The sequence below is a fragment of the Microcebus murinus genome, chromosome 10, assembly GCF_040939455.1.
Source record: "Microcebus murinus isolate Inina chromosome 10, M.murinus_Inina_mat1.0, whole genome shotgun sequence".
Lineage (NCBI taxonomy): Eukaryota > Metazoa > Chordata > Mammalia > Primates > Cheirogaleidae > Microcebus > Microcebus murinus.
In genome coordinates this window covers 52202163-52220216 of record NC_134113.1, presented here as the reverse complement: position 1 = coordinate 52220216, position 18054 = coordinate 52202163, and the positions used below count along the sequence as shown (strand labels likewise).

Here is an 18054-nt window from a genome sequence, read left to right as displayed (position 1 = left end):
TCAATGACTCTATTTTTTATTTTTAGAATTCCCTCTCCCATTTTTGGCTCTTTTTTCACACTCCTTTTCACTGTTCTTCTTTTATAATGTTTTTATTCTATGGATGTTACTCTCTTATTTTAAATCTTTTTATTACTCTTTATTATATTAACTTAGAAGTACCTTTTAAATTGCTTTGTTATTTATAGTTCCTCAGGTGTGAATCTTATCATATCTTATGCCTACTCACACTGATACTAGTGAGTTTCCATGTGTGTTTTTTAACTTTTGTAATTTGGGGTTGTGAACTTATCTCAAGTGTGAGTTGTCTTCCACAGATGTACATCCATGGCACTGGATTGTGAAGGCATTTACATGTGACAGTTTCTGTTTGTCAGAAGATTTATAGATTTTGTGACTTCTGGAGCAATTTTTATGTTCCTTTCTCTGCTCAGGATTTTCTTATTGAATGGATAGTACAAATTTCAGAACCACACCTTCCAAGAGTGATAGTGTTTCTCCCAATATAATGTTTCAAAATAATTGAATGAATCTAATAGTAAAAGTTTCAGAAGAAATTGTTTCAATAGCATATAACGAATACTTGGCATTTTTAAAAGACAATGCCAGTCCACCCATCTTTACTTTACAATTTAGGAAAATGAGGCCCAAAAAAGTTAAATGACTTGTGCTGAGATCCAATGAATTAAAGGCAGAGCCTAAAAGCTAGATTTCTTAGTTGTTAAAATACATTTTAATTTCATATAGATGGTGACTGATACTGATTCAAAAGTAAACCTACACTTTCTTTGTTAGTATTTTTATCTTTGGCTTGAGGATCCAAGTGCCTAAACAGCGACTTTCTAAGCTTGATCCTAGCCTGTGTCGCATATTATTAAGCATTTGGGTAGTGTTAATTCTTTCATGCCAATGGAATTAAAGCAGTAATTTTCTTTCCAGTTATAACTAGCAGAGACATTGGTCAATTCTGCCTTGGTAGATCGTTAGTCAACAATTTACCTTTGTCTCTCTTTCTTTTAAAATATGTACTCCACTTTTAAATACCTAAATTTTCTTAAAGACTGTTGCCATGTCTTAAGATTTCGTTTTCTTTTCATAGTGACAAGTAAAGCATCTGCCATGTTCATTATACATAGACACTTTATAATTGCTGGTTTAGCAATTATTAGTAGTTTTACTTCTCTTTCATTTTTTTTTCCTCTTTTGTATTGGCTAAGGGAACCTTTCAGGACATACTTATGTGAAGTTTTCAGGAGTTCACTTCCTTTTCATGTTTTACAGAGAGCATACAGAAAGTAGGTAATTCATATTCATTTATCTAATTTAAAGAAAATTATAATGATTTATTTTGTGTTCTGTTTGCAGAACAGAGTGTTCTGAACATCAACACAGAGTGGAAGAGCCTCAGGCTGAAGGCACAGTATATTATTTACACTGAAGGGGTTTGTGTGTGGACAAGAAAGCGCTGACAGCTCAAATGGATCCTGTGGAACTGAGAAATGTCAACATCGAACCAGATGATGAGAGCAGCAGTGGAGAAAGTGTTCCGGATATCTACACCGGGATGGGAAATTCAGAAAAGGCAGCAATGAGCAGGTATGGGGTTAAAAATTACCAGGTTCTATGGAAAAAATGAGACAAGTTTATGAACATGGAAAACAAAGGTCTCATTGGAAAGTATTGGATTTATTAGGGATAATTTTGAGATAACAATGACATTGACGTTAACATATCAATTCCCTGATCTTGAAATACAATCATAATTTCAATCCCTTGTGTGACTAATTTAGAATTGAGGTTACAGTGTCTTCATTCTGCATTAGTAATGTAGGATAATTTTAATTATATTAGCCTGTCACTCCTCTCACCTTTTGTACTATTCTTTCTCAGATTTCTCTTCCTTTGACTATTAAAACTAGGGTTCTACGGAGATTCTTTTCTCTCTAAAAGTGTCTTCCCAGCAAGCTCATTCACACCTACCCTGGAATAGTTGAATATATGCCATATTCTCAGACTGTTTCTCAACTGAATTTCAGATCATTATATTCAACTGTCTACTGTACATCTCTACTGGACAACCAATGTGTCTGAATGTGCTCATTTATGAAGTTAAACTTGCAAAGCCTGATGTTGAACTCCTCTCATTCCTTCAAAATCTGCTCTTCCTCTAATAATCTCCATCCTGATGAAAGTCACCATTATCATTCAGTATCGCAGTCAAAAGACCCTACCTGTCAACTTTGCCCCACACAGCAGTGGTTATTAATGTTTCAAATTCACCCTCTCCACCGAACACGATGGCGCGCCCCTGTAGTCCCAGCTACCCGGGAGGCTGAGGCAGGAGGATCGCTTGAGTCCAGGAGTCCTGGACCGTAGTGCGCTATGCCAGTCGGGTGTCCGCACTAAGTTTGGCATCAATATGGTGACCTTCCTGGAGCAGGGGACCACCAGGTTGCCTAAGAAGGGGTGAACCAGCCCAGGTCGCAAATTCACCTTCTCCTAGGCATCCATTTTATTGCCATCTTACCCTCTCTCTCACTCTGTCCTCTACCTCTACCCTGCCCTCATCCTGACTCACCTGTCTATTAGAACAGCCCTGATTAGTCTCCCTGTCTTACATTTTGCTCTCCTCCCTGTAGGCCTCCACACTCCTGCAAGAGTACTCTTTTACAATTGCAGATTGAATAATAATCCATCCTTAGAAAAAGTCCTTCTGCACCTCTCCATTAGCTATAAGATAAAGGTTAGACTGTACACTGCTTGGCATGAAAGGCCCTTGGGGATCTGTCCCTGGCCTACCTCTCCTGTCCTGCCTCTTGCCCTGCTCCCTTTTGTACCCTCTTGCCTTCACTCATTCTGCTTCACCTGCCTGCAGTCACTCACAAATCACTTGCCCACTTCCCCTGTCTCTCTGTTGTCACCTCTACTCCCCCAAGAATCAGCTCAACCACCTTTACACCCCCAGGTAGAAGTGTCTACCCTTCCTTTGTTCACCCTCTCCTTGCTCAGATGTTAATCACACCACTACAATGGCTTAATGGCCTCTGTGGTCCACCACAAACCACAGTAGGTGCACAATAGCTATTGGGTAAGTACATTAGTTTCCCACAAAATGTTATATAACACAAATTGTGTGTGATTTATGACTCTCAGAAGGGAATTTTTAACTCAATCTAGGCTTGAAGTAGAGAGTATTATCCTCAGACAAGGACTTGTCATTTCATTCATGACATCCAGGAGAGGCAATCAGGAGGAAGCTGTGTTCTTCCTGCGAGTAGCTCAGTGCCATGAACTTTAGGGTTGTTGGGCTAGAGAGGCCACTGAGATGTAATTGTGGCATTTTCTAGTTCAAGCGACTTCTGAGAAAACACAGTGTGGTAGAACACAGAGCTTTGGAGTCTGCAGAGTAGTTGCCTTACTTTGGAGACAATATTTATCTTCTTTGAGCTTCAGTGGAAAATGCAGAATAGCAAACCAATAGCTACTTTTATAAGGATTAAATGAGTGCCAGAATATAGATGATATTCAATAAAGTTTTATTCTTTCTCCTTCACTTCATTAGCCTTAGTAAATTGATCCAAATCTGAGGAGTATTCTGTTTCTGAGAGGTATGCACACAATTTTGGGCTCTGCAGAGGTTGGCTAAGCCAAAGGGGACACCTTCCAAGAACTGTCCCAGAGTCATTCCAATGGCAAGAGCAACAATGCTTCTGTTAAGCTCCACACAGTGTGTTCTGGGCCACTAACAGTGACTTCCCTTTTAACTCTTGGCCTAAACATGGGCCATCAGTTTGCAATTTTATCCTCACTTCAAAAAGATGGATTTTGTCTATGTTTGGTTTGGATTAAACCCTTAAATGTAAATTTTTGAGAAATGCAACATAATGTATTTATTTGGGATCATTATAGTGGTGTTTTCAATATATACTGGATTTCATATCAAAACATTTAACACATGGGGGACATTTCTCATATATTTTATACAATCTTGGCATGTTTTATGACTACAACTCATCTCATGCCAAAATAGGAACTTGCAAATGCCTCAGAATGAAAATCTATTTACTTTCAAATTCTAAATTTTAAAAACTATTCATGGAATACAGATTTTAGTTCATTGATTAAAGGGAAAAAATGGAGTGTTGGACATTCCAGAGTTCAAATTCCAGGTGACACTTCTGTTTTTATAGTCCTCAGGCCCTTTTTAGGCTTCATTTCATCCTATTGTCTCAGTTTCCAACAGCAAACATTAAGTGCCAGTCTTCACATAGCAAGTATACTAACTATAGAGTATTATAGTAAATCACAAAATGGCAGCAGGGGTATGTGGAAATTGAGGAAGGCAACAACTGAGGGCATTATGTTTTCCATGAGACATAGGGGGAGAAGGCCAGGAAATGTTCTTAACCTGTATACTCAGTGCCATCTACTCCTTGAGCTCTAGAAGAGTATATGAAACTTGTGGTTTTTGTCTGCTCCTTCTATCTATACTTTATATTGTTATCTTTTCTCAAAAAGTAATGCTGTCATCCCTCTTCCCCATCAGATATTCTTATTATAAAAAGTAATTTGTACGAATCTCCAATAATAATTCTTTTCTACTTTATTTATAAGGATTATTTTAATAAAATATTCTTCAATTATTGTATCTTACTCTTTCATGTATGAAATGTCCTAAAAATTGTAATCTACCTAATTTGAAAGCACTGTTAGAAGCATATGTAGTTGAGCATTTTATATAACAAGAAGTCTGCATGATATTTTGCAGTATAAAAATGCAATGGTAGCAGCACGCCTCACTAGTCAAGCCTTTTGGAAATTTGGCTGGTCATAGGGCCATAGACTCAAAGGCTCCGGCTTGTAACTGCAGGAGCTCAGCAGCACAGTAGGGGGTGGCACCATGACCCAGTTGTGCAGGTTCTAGCCTGTGCCCAAGACTATAATCACAAGTTCTGTGGATAGTAACATTTTACAGCCTCCCTTCCCTCCCAATGCTTCTGCTAATTCATTGGGTTGCTTTAATAATTTCCGTAGCTTTATCCATTATCTAATAATAATCCAAGTACATTTTAAGAGTAATTAAAACACACTCATGCACATAACCAAACACAACACAGAGCAATCATTGAACTACTTTCCCACAAGGGATATATGGGTAAACAGAGGGAGTCCAAAAAAGAGGAAAATACCAGGTACGGGGCTGTGCCTGGAGCTGTTGGATCCATGGAAAACTGCAACCTTGGAGTTGTGTGGATGTGGGGATGCTACTTCACTCTTCTGAGCCACAGTTGCCTCATCTTTAGAGTAAGGACATGAAAATTCTTCTCAAGGATATTGTGAGCATCAAATGAGCTAAAGATCACAGTGCCCGGGCATTTAATAAATGTTTGTTGAATTCATAAAATCATCTGATTATGGTATGGTAGTACTTCAGAAAACTCAGAGTCATGCCTCCAGACCCTTTTTTTTGAAGGGCTCTAAATGGGAATGAAATTAGTTTTAATTAGCCTCTTTCTTGGATAGCTAATGTGGGAAGGGAGAAATGTGGCACAGAAATTTTTTCAACTTAATATTTCCTTCCTTCATAACATCCTTTCTCTCTCTCCCAAAGCATATTCATAAATGGAGCTCAGTTTTTGGTCTGGAATGACCACTAGTGTGAAGAGGAGAAGAAAACAATTTTACATGTCTTGTTTTTCCTCTCCTAATTTAGTTACTTAGATCACTTGAACCAATATGATTCAGAGCACTTACTTAGATGTTTTTACTCTCTTATTTCGTGTGTGTGTCTTCAGTCCATTTGCTAATGAAGATGCTGAAAGTCAGAAATTCCTGACGAATGGATTTTTGGGGGAAAAGAAGCTGGCAGATTACGGCGATGAACATGTAAGTGAATCTATGCTTTTAGGTGGTAAACAGGACTGAGGGTGTCTGATCTACCTAGACCTCTGGGGGAAAACAATGTGACTGAAATTTTCCAAGCCTTGATCAGCACATTCTCTGTTTATTTAGGCCCTTACTGGAATAAGGGCTTGTTTTTCCTGTTCGCCATATGGCTGCATAAATCATTTATGAAATTTATTTGTTTTTTTGGAGAAATCATTCTAACCCAAATGTAATCTGCAATCATACATGTTTTCCCTTCTTTGTGTTACTACACTTGTATTTTTTATTTTTACTGAGAGCTCTGCTGAAGCCAAGCACTACATTCCATTGAAAATTACATGCTTTTATTGACTTGAATAATGGCTTTTACTCATTGTGATTTTATCTTAGTCTTCAATTAGGGACTGTAATCTCCTCCATTAAAAATAATGTGTGAATAAGAATAATCCCCAAAAGTTTACCCTTTGGCAAATGTTTGCTTATAAAGCATTCCTTTTTCTTCAAGCACCCTGGAACCACCTCCTTTGGAATGTCTTCATTCAACCTGAGTAATGCCATCATGGGCAGTGGAATCTTGGGCTTGTCCTATGCCATGGCCAACACAGGGATCATACTTTTTATGTAAGTGAATGTACATATCTACATTTGGCAAGGAAGTCCATGCATATCCAGTGCTCTTTCAATGAAAAATCTGAAGTTTGATCTTTGTGAGCATGGAGAATCTGAGAAAGAACTAGTGTATTCCTCTTGCTTTTAGATAAAACAGCAACCTGAGGAAAAATCAGAGCAGTCTAATCATGATGTTTGCTCACCCAACTATCCCTAACTGAATGCTAGAAAGTTTACTTGCTCAACCACCGAAAGTGCTGGAGCAGCCTCGCCAGCCCATAGGAACCATTGTACAAAGTCTTTCATTGTTTAGTAGGCTTGAAATATTTGGTGTTTAGCAGTCAAAAAGATCTTTCCCAGAAGCAAATCTGATTTTGTCTCACCATTAGAAAAAAAATCTCCATCTCCCAGCAGGTTGGAGAACACTTCATGCCCTGGTTCCACCTCATAGCCCATTCCCTTTGCCCAATTTATGACAGATACACTGGGCATAATAGCCTTCTCTCCATCCCAGGAACATGCCTCATTTCCTCTCGCCATGGAACTTTGCAGATGGTCTTGGAAACTTCTTCCCTTTCTCCTTTATCTAGTAACTCTTCACATCTCAGCTCAGCTTCACCTGCCTTCCCTGACCTCCATGATGGGGAAAATCACCTTATTATATACTCACTGTAGTTTTTTTTTTTTTTTTCACTGTAGTTTTAATACTGTAGTGCATTTGTCTGATTCATTTGGTTAATGCTTATCTTGCTTGCTACACTATAAATTTTAGATAGAGTTGAGCCCATGTCTGTTTTTACTCAGCACATTTCTCAAGCCCCAAGACCTAGTACAGTGCCTGGCATAGGAAATATTTGTTGAGTGGCCGAAGCTTATTCCCAAACTTGTGCACTTTCACCTAACTTGGTCAAATGCTGCTTAAGGGTAACAGTTTGTCATAGCTGACCTGTGGGATAGATACCAGGTCATCTGTGACAGACAACCACAGACATTCCTGTACATTACGTACAGCCTGGTATTTTCTAAGACATAGTTGGCAGCAGTGGAATTCTTCACAAGAATAGAGTCTAATATTAGGCGTCAATGTCGACACAGATCCTAATCCCAAATGTAATGCTAGAGAGTTAAATAATGGTCTAAGAATGCAACACTTATACTGTATAAATATGCTATTTATGTTCTGAACATCACATATGATTAGATAGTCACACAGCTATTTCAGGGCCGAGGATCAGGACTATAAATATTTATATTGTGTTAGGGCTTTCATTGAACTGTTTTATGTAGAATATTCTTTAGCTGAATGGGTTTTTATAACTTTACTTTTATAAACCATATTTGAAATAAAGTAGGGTTTTCTTTATTATTTAGATCTTAATAGCTAGTGATGTATTCATGTATTTGTATGCTTTTGTAAAGTGCATTACATCCAAGACAAAAAGACTGTCTTCTTATTAATTATCCAGACTATTTAAATTAATTAGAAAATTATCATAGATAACTGATAAATAGAAGGAGTAGACATTTCCCTCAATCCTACAGTCATAGATCATTTTCATAGCAGGAGAATACTCCACTTTTAAAATAAGAACCTCATTTCAGGGCTATAAACATTTAACAGATTAATTTAGCCAGAGCAATTAAATTGCTAAACATCATGGGGTGTGTCTTGTGTGTCGAAGAGGCACAGACTGGATTCAGTTTTCTCCCTTAATTCACAGCAAGTAACACAGTATTTCATTGGTTCTACCTTTAGTATTTTCTGCCAAAACAAGTACATGTTTAAAAATACAGGGAATGCTCTTTATTCTTCAAAAATGGATAAGTACATTGGTTATAAGTCATTGGTTAGACAGTTCTGGCAGACATATTTTATGGAAAATAAGAGCACAATATAGTAGGAGTGATTATAAAATTTATAATTCCTGGTTATATATAACATTGATTTCATTGGGAATTACCAAACGATTAGATCAATTGTGAAGAAAACATTTAGTGTGTTCTTATCGTGTAAAATAAACAAAGAAAAATTTTTTTAAAATTTCAGGTAAAAGTATTGCTCTTTCATTTATTATGTAGATTCTCTATCTATGCTCTTATTTTTGTGCTCCAATTCTTGGTTTGGGAGAAATACTGATCAGTATAAAGATAATGAAACTATACATGCATATGGACATGTAGAGGGTCCTTACACCAAAACTGATTCTTTCTGAACACAAAAAAGGAATTTTCCTCTCCCCTATATTTACCTTTCTCTGCCTTCCCCATTACATTTGCAACTTCCTGACCCTCTGGTTGACACAATACCTTGCTCCTCATGTAGTATCAATAGTAATGGAGCTCAGATTCTGCATGCACTGCCTTCTGGATTCCTGGATTTTAGATTAAGATTTAGTCAGGCTATTGAATAGCCCTTGAGTTCTAATGTTGATATGAATATCATGCAAATATGGTGTGCATATACCCATATGCTGAGTAAGGAGATGTAATATTTGCTCATTTTGCAATACACTTAGTATCTAAGCTATGATCCAGATTCTACATTTGAGTAACACTAAAAAAATATTCGTTAGGAACTTCATGTGGTAGGTTTGGGCCTATAAAATATAGCAAATTCTAGTTCTGTGACATTAAAGGGTATGTGTGGAGTTCTGAAAAGAATCTCTCAGCTTCCAAAAAGAAATCCACATACTTTTGGAAAGTTGGTGATTAGAAAGACCGATGCAATCATCTACTGTAACATCTAATATTATTATGTCTTATTTATTACAGAAACTTTATTATCTACTCTCTGTTCCCTTTACAGAATCATGCTGCTTGCTGTGGCAATATTATCACTCTATTCAGTTCACCTTTTATTGAAGACAGCCAAGGAAGGAGGTACATTACCCCTTAAATACAAGATATTCTGTTTTAAATCTCATAAAAGTATTTCAGTGTATAACTTCATAACCTTAGGATGATTTGAGTCAATTTCACATTTCATTTTCTTCTGACCTCAGCGATATGGTCTCTCAATGTTTTTAGTTGTTTGGGCAAGTGAGAGGCTCATGTTCAAGCAAAATAGAAAAAAAAGAGCCTTTTAGTAAATGATAGAAATAACCATTTGACTTGCTGCATGCAGCTGAAGTGAATGAAGCCATTGCTTCTTGCCTGAAGAACATTTTAATATATTACTCATTGGTTTTTCAGGTTGCATCCTCGGGGTTTCAGGTTGCATCATTTCTATATGATGTCTATTTACGTGTTTGAGACTCCAGTGTATAATTACATTATAGAAATATTTTAGTCATTAATACAGTCTTTTTAACATGGCTATCTTATCTTTGATTATAGGGTCTTTAATTTATGAAAAATTGGGGGAAAAGGCATTTGGATGGCCTGGAAAAATCGCAGCTTTTATTTCAATTACAATGCAGAACATTGGAGGTAAGGGGATATAGCTTTCAGTGAACCACTTACACTTTCTATGGCATGTTCAGTAAATAAGAAAACTCTTATGGTAAGGAACAATCACTTTAAAACAGAAAAATAGCTGCTTCTTTATAGTTCTCAAATTTTAAAAATAAAGTTCCTTAAGTAGATTTGCTGTCCTTCTTTAATTAAAAATAACAATATCTAAGAATGAAATAATATATAAAACCCTACCAATTGAATTTTAGAATTAAAATATAAAATAAATGCTTTCTTGTATTTTTAATGCTGTTATGGCATCAATTATTACTTTTAAAAATTAAAGTATTTGTGTTTATTTCTGTCATTGCCAGAACAGAGGGTGTTTCATATGTATGATTGATTTCCTTCCATAAAATTGAAAAGTAGGTGTCTGGGGCACAGTAGGGGGACACAGCCCACACAGAGCCAGCCCTCTGGAGAGTGTCGCTAGAAGTTGTACTAATGCAAGACTCTGGCTAGGCATCAGAATCACTATAAACCACAGATTCATTGGTTCTACAGGTTCTTTTTTCTTTTTTTGGAGACAGAGTCTCACTCTGTTGCCCGGGCTAGAGTGCTGTGGCGTCACCCTAGCTCACAGCAACCTCAAACTCCTGGGCTCAAGCGATCCTCCTGCCTCAGCCTCCTCAGTAGCTGGGACTACAGGCATGCGCCACCATGCCCTGCTAATTTTATATAAATATATTTTTAGTTGGCCAATTAATTTCTTTCTATTTTTAGTAGAGCCGGGGTTTTGCTCTTGCTCAGGCTGGTTTCGAACTCCTGAGCTCAAGCAATCCTCCCGCCTCGGCCTCCCAGAGTGCTAGGATTACAGACGTGAGCCACCGCGCCCGGCCTACAGATTCTTATAATTCCTACTGAATTATAATTTCAAGGGTAGAGCCTAGAAATGTATGCTTTTAGCAGTGTTGTAGATGGCATGTTTGTCTACCAGCTTCACACTCATTCTGTGTGTCTTTGACCCTCAGAAGACCCTCAGACTCATAGTGCAGAAGTCCCGTTGACTGTGTGCTGCTGCATGGTCCCAAGGGTATCCCCACATGGTGGCACTTATTTCCTCACCTCCTACCCAGTCCCCAAATATGCTATTCTATTTCTCTGTTCTCTCTTCTCTCAGTGAATACCCCCCGTAGCCATCCATTGTCTTAAGCCAGAAATCTGGGTGTCAGCCTAAACTTTTTCCTCTTTCCCTGACCCTGAAAGTCCAATCAGATGCCCAATCCTCTCCATTCGATCTGTTCTTTATCTCTTGAATCTCCCCTCTCTTTCTATCCACAGGACCACAGATAATCACCTTTTTTTTTTTTAACTCAGACTGTTGCAGTAATTTTCTAATTGGTCTCCCTGACTTGAGTTTCCCCTATTCCTATCTCCAATGCTTCCTCCCAATACATTTTCTCAAATTCAAATCTAATCCTGCTTCTTTCATGTATAAAATTCTTCAGGATGTCCTCATTTTATTCTATTTATAATTTATTAATTATAACCAATATTTTTAATTATTTTTAAAAACTTAACCTTATTGGCCTGACACAAAGGTCTTCATCGTGTTCTTCTGCCTACATTTCTATACCTTTCCTGCCAATGCCCATATCATCCACCTATCTTCTATCCCCTACGTGCCCTGTGCCAAACCATAAAAACTATATGCAGGCCCCCAATGGTATTATTTTAGTGTTTTAAAAAATCCTCTATGTCTTCTTTGCACATGCTGTTTTCTTCCCTTGAATGTTTCTTGAACTGTAACACACACACACACACACACACACACACACACACATACATTTTCTCTCTCTCTCTCTCTCTTTCTTTCTCTCTCTCTCTCTCTCTCTCTCTCCCCCTCCATCCTTCACTCTGGTCCACGACTTCTCTAGGCTGTTTGGTACTAGTTCTTCTGGGCTCTCTTGGCCCTGTTTGTACACATCTGGTACGTTACTGTTTTTTAAAAGACATTTAAAAACCCTTGAGTAGAGATTAAGTTTTTGGAGTCTGATACATCTCAATTTGAGTCTGTTTCTGTCACTATCTATGATTTTGGGAAAATCACTTTACTCTTTTGAGTCTAATTTTTCCATCTGTAGAAATGAGAGTAATACTTCATCCTTACAAGGTCATTGTGAGGATAAAAGAAGAAAACATATGGCGCATAACAAAGGTCTGGCACTTGCTTCCTTCCTCCCTGGTTCTCTGCGTCAATATCCATGTCTCTGGAGACCATCTGATTATTTTTTAAATGGACATTTTTATAATTATTATAGAAATATATGCTAATTGTGGAAAATAAAACATTGCATAAATATATAAATTACCAAGAAAAGTTTATGTAAGTCACCCTCAGAAATAACTACTCATAGGTTTTTCTCCTGTGTCTAATTTAACAACTATATTGGTATTGTTAAAATTGGATCATCTTATAATACTGATTTCTAGCTTGCTTTTTAAATTTAATGATATGCCTTGAATATATTTGCATGCTATTCCTTTTTAATGGCTTTTGAGTTTTCCATTATACAAATGTACCATAATTGGTTTATAGAATCCTTATGGAACAGATTGTTTCTAATTTTTTGCTATTACAAACAATGCTGCAATAACTAAGCAGATAACCCCTCAAATTCCGTCAAATACACTGCTTTACATTTGGTTCAAATTCTCAGCCTTATTAAGACTTAAAGACTTAATTTTACAGGATCACCTCATAGTTGATCTAATTTACTTGTTTTGACAACTGAACCAAGCAGTCATAAGCATATGTAGCTTATGAACTCAACTAGCTGAGTGGCGGCAGAGGCATCTATGGTTCAAAGTGCGGCCACTATTATGCCTCTAAACAATGGAACAAACTATAAAGTGGTCTCTCAGTCAAGCCACATACAGGTGAGAGGTGTGGCTTTAAGGAAATGAGATGAAATTTCCTAATACCATCCCAGAAAGTGCTCTCACTTTGGTTACTCTATATGATTAGTACATATTTGGCATAAAGGAAATCACTTGCATTTCTGTATTCAACAACTCCACAGTTAGAACATTTAATTTTCTCAATCCCCTAAAAATATGAACATTTACTGCAAATGTTTTAACATTAGCAGAGCAGTGTTGACATTACTCGGACTGGTCTGGATCATTCTGAATTTTCGAAGACCAAACACATTAACAGTGGTGACATCACTGAAAGTCAGCAATTAATGGCTCTGACATTGAATGGTACCTCACTGAGCCAGTTAATCAGAAATATCCCCTCTGTTTACGCTCTGTAAGATTTAGCTTTAGCCAAGGTCTCTGTAAAGATTAACCAAATAATGTGTACAGAAGACGCGTTGGGCACTGTAAAAATCATTTTCCTTTGACAATAGAGAAGAAGCACCAGACCGGGAGTCAGGGAACTTGTGTGTTTTAAATGTGTGATCTTGGGTATGTCATTTAAACTTTCAAAATCTTTATAGACCTTCAGCTGCAGAGTGAGTATAAATATAGAGATTGTCATCTCACAGGGCTTTTCAGATGATCAAATGAAGTAATATGCAGCACTAAACAATGTGGAGAACTATGATCAGCATTATTACATTCATTTGAAGTTAAGAAAATATTTTTAAAATGTTAATAGTTCAATTTACAACCTACATATCTGTTTTAGATGCCTGTTAGCAAAAATTCACCAGCAGGATATAGCACATACTTGAAATTTCCATGTAAAACTTGCCAGTTTTATCTTTAATTGAATCTCTTGACCATGTGTCAAATAACAAATTATACTTCACTGAATGGGTGGACTTGAAAAAAGGCATACATTTTCACAATTTTAGGCAAAATTGTAATGTTAATCATATGTATACATATTCATTTTTCCAGGGAGGGCATTTATAGATTTCATCAGATTTTCAAAAGAGTACATGATCACTCATATATCACTTACCTAGGTGTTCATGAAATTTTACACTTTGTGTAATTCCTTAATTAGTCAAAAGGAGAGTAAGATAAGAGGGGGGGATAAGAAACTTCACTGACAAAGAGGGGGAGAAGCTATCATCTTTTGTATTCTTTTATCAGTCCAGGAAGACTAATTTTAGCAACAAGTGGACTGAGACTTTTTGTGCCCCTCAGGGGGATCCCAGAGGACTAGATTGGTGCCCACCTGCAGAAAGCCACACCTCCATGCCTCTGCCTATGATTCTGCCTCTCTCGTCTGGCCCATGCTTCTTGTTCCCAGACCATTGTCCAAGTTATAGACACTAAAACAGGCATATTCAGTACAGACCATGATGATTTATAACTGATGGGGGTAAAACTTTGAAACTGTAGCCTCATTGTAAACTTTAGAGCTGGATTTAACACAGAATGAGCACTGATACTGTTAGCAAATGTCCACCTGCAAGAGCTAAAGGGCCAAGTGTCTATTTTTGAAAAGAACTTGGAAGGAGTGCAGAATACACAGTGTCTTTTCTTTCCATGTGGAGGATTAGATGCTCATCTGACAGAGAATAGCAGCCCCAAATGTCATGACTTCATACAACTTGCGTATGACCTCAGTGCTGTGCACGCCACTAAGCTGTCACGTTTTCCATTTCAGCAATGTCAAGCTACCTCTTTATCATTAAATATGAACTACCTGAAGTAATCAGAGCATTCATGGGACTTGAAGAAAATACTGGGTATGTCTTGTTTCCTCTGTGACATCAAATGACTCATTCTACTTGTTCTTTTCTGATCCTAATATCCTTGTCTCTCTTTCTCACCTAGAGAATGGTACCTCGATGGCAACTACCTCGTCATATTTGTGTCCATTGGAATTATTCTTCCGCTTTCTCTTCTTAAAAATTTAGGTAAAAATATTTTCTGATTGCAATTTTTTAAATTTTCATTGCATATTCTAATAGGTAAGCCAATTGTAGATACCATATTCACCTTCCAAAATTTTTCTGCTAACTCCTAGGTTACCTTGGTTATACCAGTGGATTTTCTCTTACCTGCATGGTGTTTTTTGTCAGTGTGGTAAGTGATGTGTTGACATGATCCTTGCAGCTTGGTGAGCATGAGATGGTTTTTGTGCCTGAATTAGTGTTCTCATTTTTGTTAAAGCATGTCACTAGCATGAAATAGTTCTTGTATCACAAGTGATTTTCTTATATTCTAATTTGGGATGAGCAAAGAGCAGTCATGAGTTTAAAAATAGTTGAGTTCAAATGCCAACGCTGTTGCTAATGGTATGTTCTAGGCACAAGGGGCGTAATTTTGGACAAAAAGAACTCCTCAGGCAGGAACATAACAATAACCCAGTACTTAGAAAGATGGAGGAGGAAGCGAAGAGTCCAAAAGAGAGACAAGTAGGCTATAAGCGTATGCACATGAATCAACCGTTCTCTTTCATACATTCTACCTGTTACGACAGGGCAACCACAGTGGGATTAAAGAAATCCTCTTCTCCCCACCGCTGCCCAAAGGGTGAATTTCTTGCACTATCATGAATGCCAAAATGTATAAAGAATTTTCTCAAAGAGGTAAAGAAGGAGTAGAAAATTTGTGATGACTCATGCTATAATTAGTTTGAAGAAATAAAAGATCTGAAATTTAGTGAGGAAATGATCATCTTTCTCATGGAACAGCATGAAAGAGGCTTGGGATGGATTTCTGCAAAACACACCGTCCTATTGACTCTAAGGGGCAGGGCTGCCAACCATACCATAGCTCCAACTCTCTTAGGACAGAGGCAAGGCAAAGTCTCCACTGTCCATTAGTCTCAAAGGACTCCCCAGCTGAGTTCCCTCACCCCCACCTCATAAGCCACACATATGGATTCTTATTTCATTGTTTTTCTTCAAAAGGCTGACTTTTTTTTTTTTTTTTTTAATAACTGGGTCTAGGTGATCTACAAGAAATTCCAAATACCCTGCCCTCTGCCCGTCCTGGATCACAATGTTGGAAATGTGACATTCAACAACACACTTCCAATGCACGTGGTGATGTTACCCAACAACTCTGAGAGTGCTGATGTGAACTTCATGATGGATTACACCCACCGCAATCCTGCAGGGCTGGATGAGAACCAGGCCAAGGGCTCTCTTCATGACAGTGGGGTCGAGTATGAAGCCCATAGTGATGACAAGTGTCAACCCAAATACTTCGTGTTCAACTCCCGGGTAAGTGAGAGGCACGGAGCTCTAATGAGCCTAGGAATGTAGCCTCTGAGTTTTTGTTTCACAAACTGAGAGGGACTGGAATTGCCATCTATGTTGGAATGCTAAACATGTGGTGTTGTCTTTGTTTTTCAGACGGCCTATGCAATTCCCATCCTAGCATTTGCTTTTGTGTGCCATCCTGAGGTCCTTCCCATCTACAGTGAACTCAAAGAGTAAGGCAGCCATCATTTTAGCATTCTGATTTGCTTTGATGATCTGCTCATATGTTCAAAGGTGCTTTAAGAGGAAACATGGTTTGTAGCTTTCTCTTCAGAGAAAGTTCGTGCTGTGTCCACTTGTCATTAGCTTACCTGCCTCCTTCTCTCCCATCTCTCCACTATGATGGTTCAGGGGAGCAGTTCAGGGAAGGGGGACAAGGAGCAAATGGTTGTAATGATTTTGGCAGTTTGGGGGAATTTACCTTTGAATTTTGGTGGGAAGAAATGATGTCATCTGGACAGGAAATGACAACACCGATGAAGACCAAAAATTATGATCAGGGCAACCTTGATAAGCCACTGATATCATCCGTTCACTGTACGAGATGTGCCAATATCTGGCCTTTATTGTCTTATCTGTATAATGGAGACATTGGCTAGAAAGTATTTTTTTTGTTCCAGCTGATGGTCTATGATTCATCTTCCCTTTTAGATTGTTGATATCTGCTTGGGGACAAAGAGTATGAGGTCACGATAGTAGCTTCCCTCTTTACCTTTAAGGAATGGTGTCATATAATAATTCTCAACTTCTCTAATCCAGAAATCAATAACCTCAGCCTTCATTTTCATTAAATAGTGACCCCTTTCCCCACAAATTCTGATTTATCTCATAAAAAATTTTTGGTACGCTCCAATTATTTTGATGTCTTTGATTTACTTTGAAAATCACATGCAGCCATTACTCCAGAAGCCTGACAGTTGACCATAGACAGCTTCGTGCCCTCTAGAATGATTTCCAGAAGCTGTTCAGGTAACAATATATCAGGCTTCCTGGTTGTCTGAACTCTTGGCAATAGTTGTTTTGCTGATTCTAGAAGGTTCTTTTTCTTACTAAAGTCAGCTCATCATGACATTCAAAAGCTGTCTACATTAGGAACCAGTTTGATAATTATGTTAATTGCATTCTTAATTTCGCAGTAGACAAGCTTACTTATTGACATGAAATATACTATTCCTCTTATAGGGAAATGGTTGTTACTAAGACCGAAAAAATAGTGTTTAAGAAAAAAAGAAAGAAATCCTCATTATCCCTCTAAGACAAATTTAAATCAGCTATAAGTTTATGTACTAGAAATGTGGTTTCATAACGAGCAATACAGACATACTTTTTAAATTATTTTTATTTTAATTTTAAAAAGTGATATTTTCAAAAGCTAAAAAAAAAAAAAAAAAAAAAAAAAAGCTCCGTGTTCTTTTTCTTTTCAGTCGGTCCCGGAAGAAAATGCAAACAGTGTCAAATATTTCCATCACGGGGATGCTTGTCATGTACCTGCTTGCTGCCCTCTTTGGCTACCTAACCTTCTATGGTATGTCACTCTGTCAAGGTTATTCTCTGCGCAAATCCTGCTTAGGCTGATCATTGACCTGTCTAGGTATAACTTTTTTGATTGCCCTCAATGAGCATGGTCTATAGATGACATATACTCAGTTCACATGCTGTTTTAGCTTTGCCACTTGACCTAAGGAAATAAGACCTGAACCAGCCTGGCTAACAAGTTACAATTTGTGAACTCATACATATTTTATAAAAATATATCCTTCAAACTAAATCATTTTCCTTCAGGGATAGCTATTTCTTTGGCTAGAATCCTTAATCCAGTTCAGGCTAGAAGCAACAAGAATGACTCCAATTGCACGTGGTAAATCTCCTTTGATGGAAAAGTTAACTGCCAAGCAAACGGCAGGAACACTACAAAGTGCTCAAGTATGAA

At 37.6% G+C, this 18054-nt stretch overlaps 1 protein-coding gene across 3 annotated transcripts in view; it reads left to right on the top strand.

The window, feature by feature from the left end:
* The window catches only part of SLC38A4 (solute carrier family 38 member 4), a 63503-nt gene that overhangs the window by 32305 nt on the left and 13144 nt on the right, over positions 1–18054 (top strand). For all 3 annotated transcript variants that reach the window (XM_012751814.3, XM_012751677.3, XM_012751741.3), the window contains exons 3-13: positions 1366–1596; positions 5796–5886; positions 6392–6507; positions 9302–9375; positions 9832–9924; positions 14519–14600; positions 14689–14771; positions 14882–14940; positions 15810–16085; positions 16218–16297; positions 17549–17649. In XM_012751814.3, coding sequence (XP_012607268.1) covers positions 1478–1596; positions 5796–5886; positions 6392–6507; positions 9302–9375; positions 9832–9924; positions 14519–14600; positions 14689–14771; positions 14882–14940; positions 15810–16085; positions 16218–16297; positions 17549–17649 — 1174 coding nt within the window. In that variant the 5' untranslated portion in view covers positions 1366–1477. The remainder of the gene's footprint in view (positions 1–1365; positions 1597–5795; positions 5887–6391; positions 6508–9301; positions 9376–9831; positions 9925–14518; positions 14601–14688; positions 14772–14881; positions 14941–15809; positions 16086–16217; positions 16298–17548; positions 17650–18054) is intronic.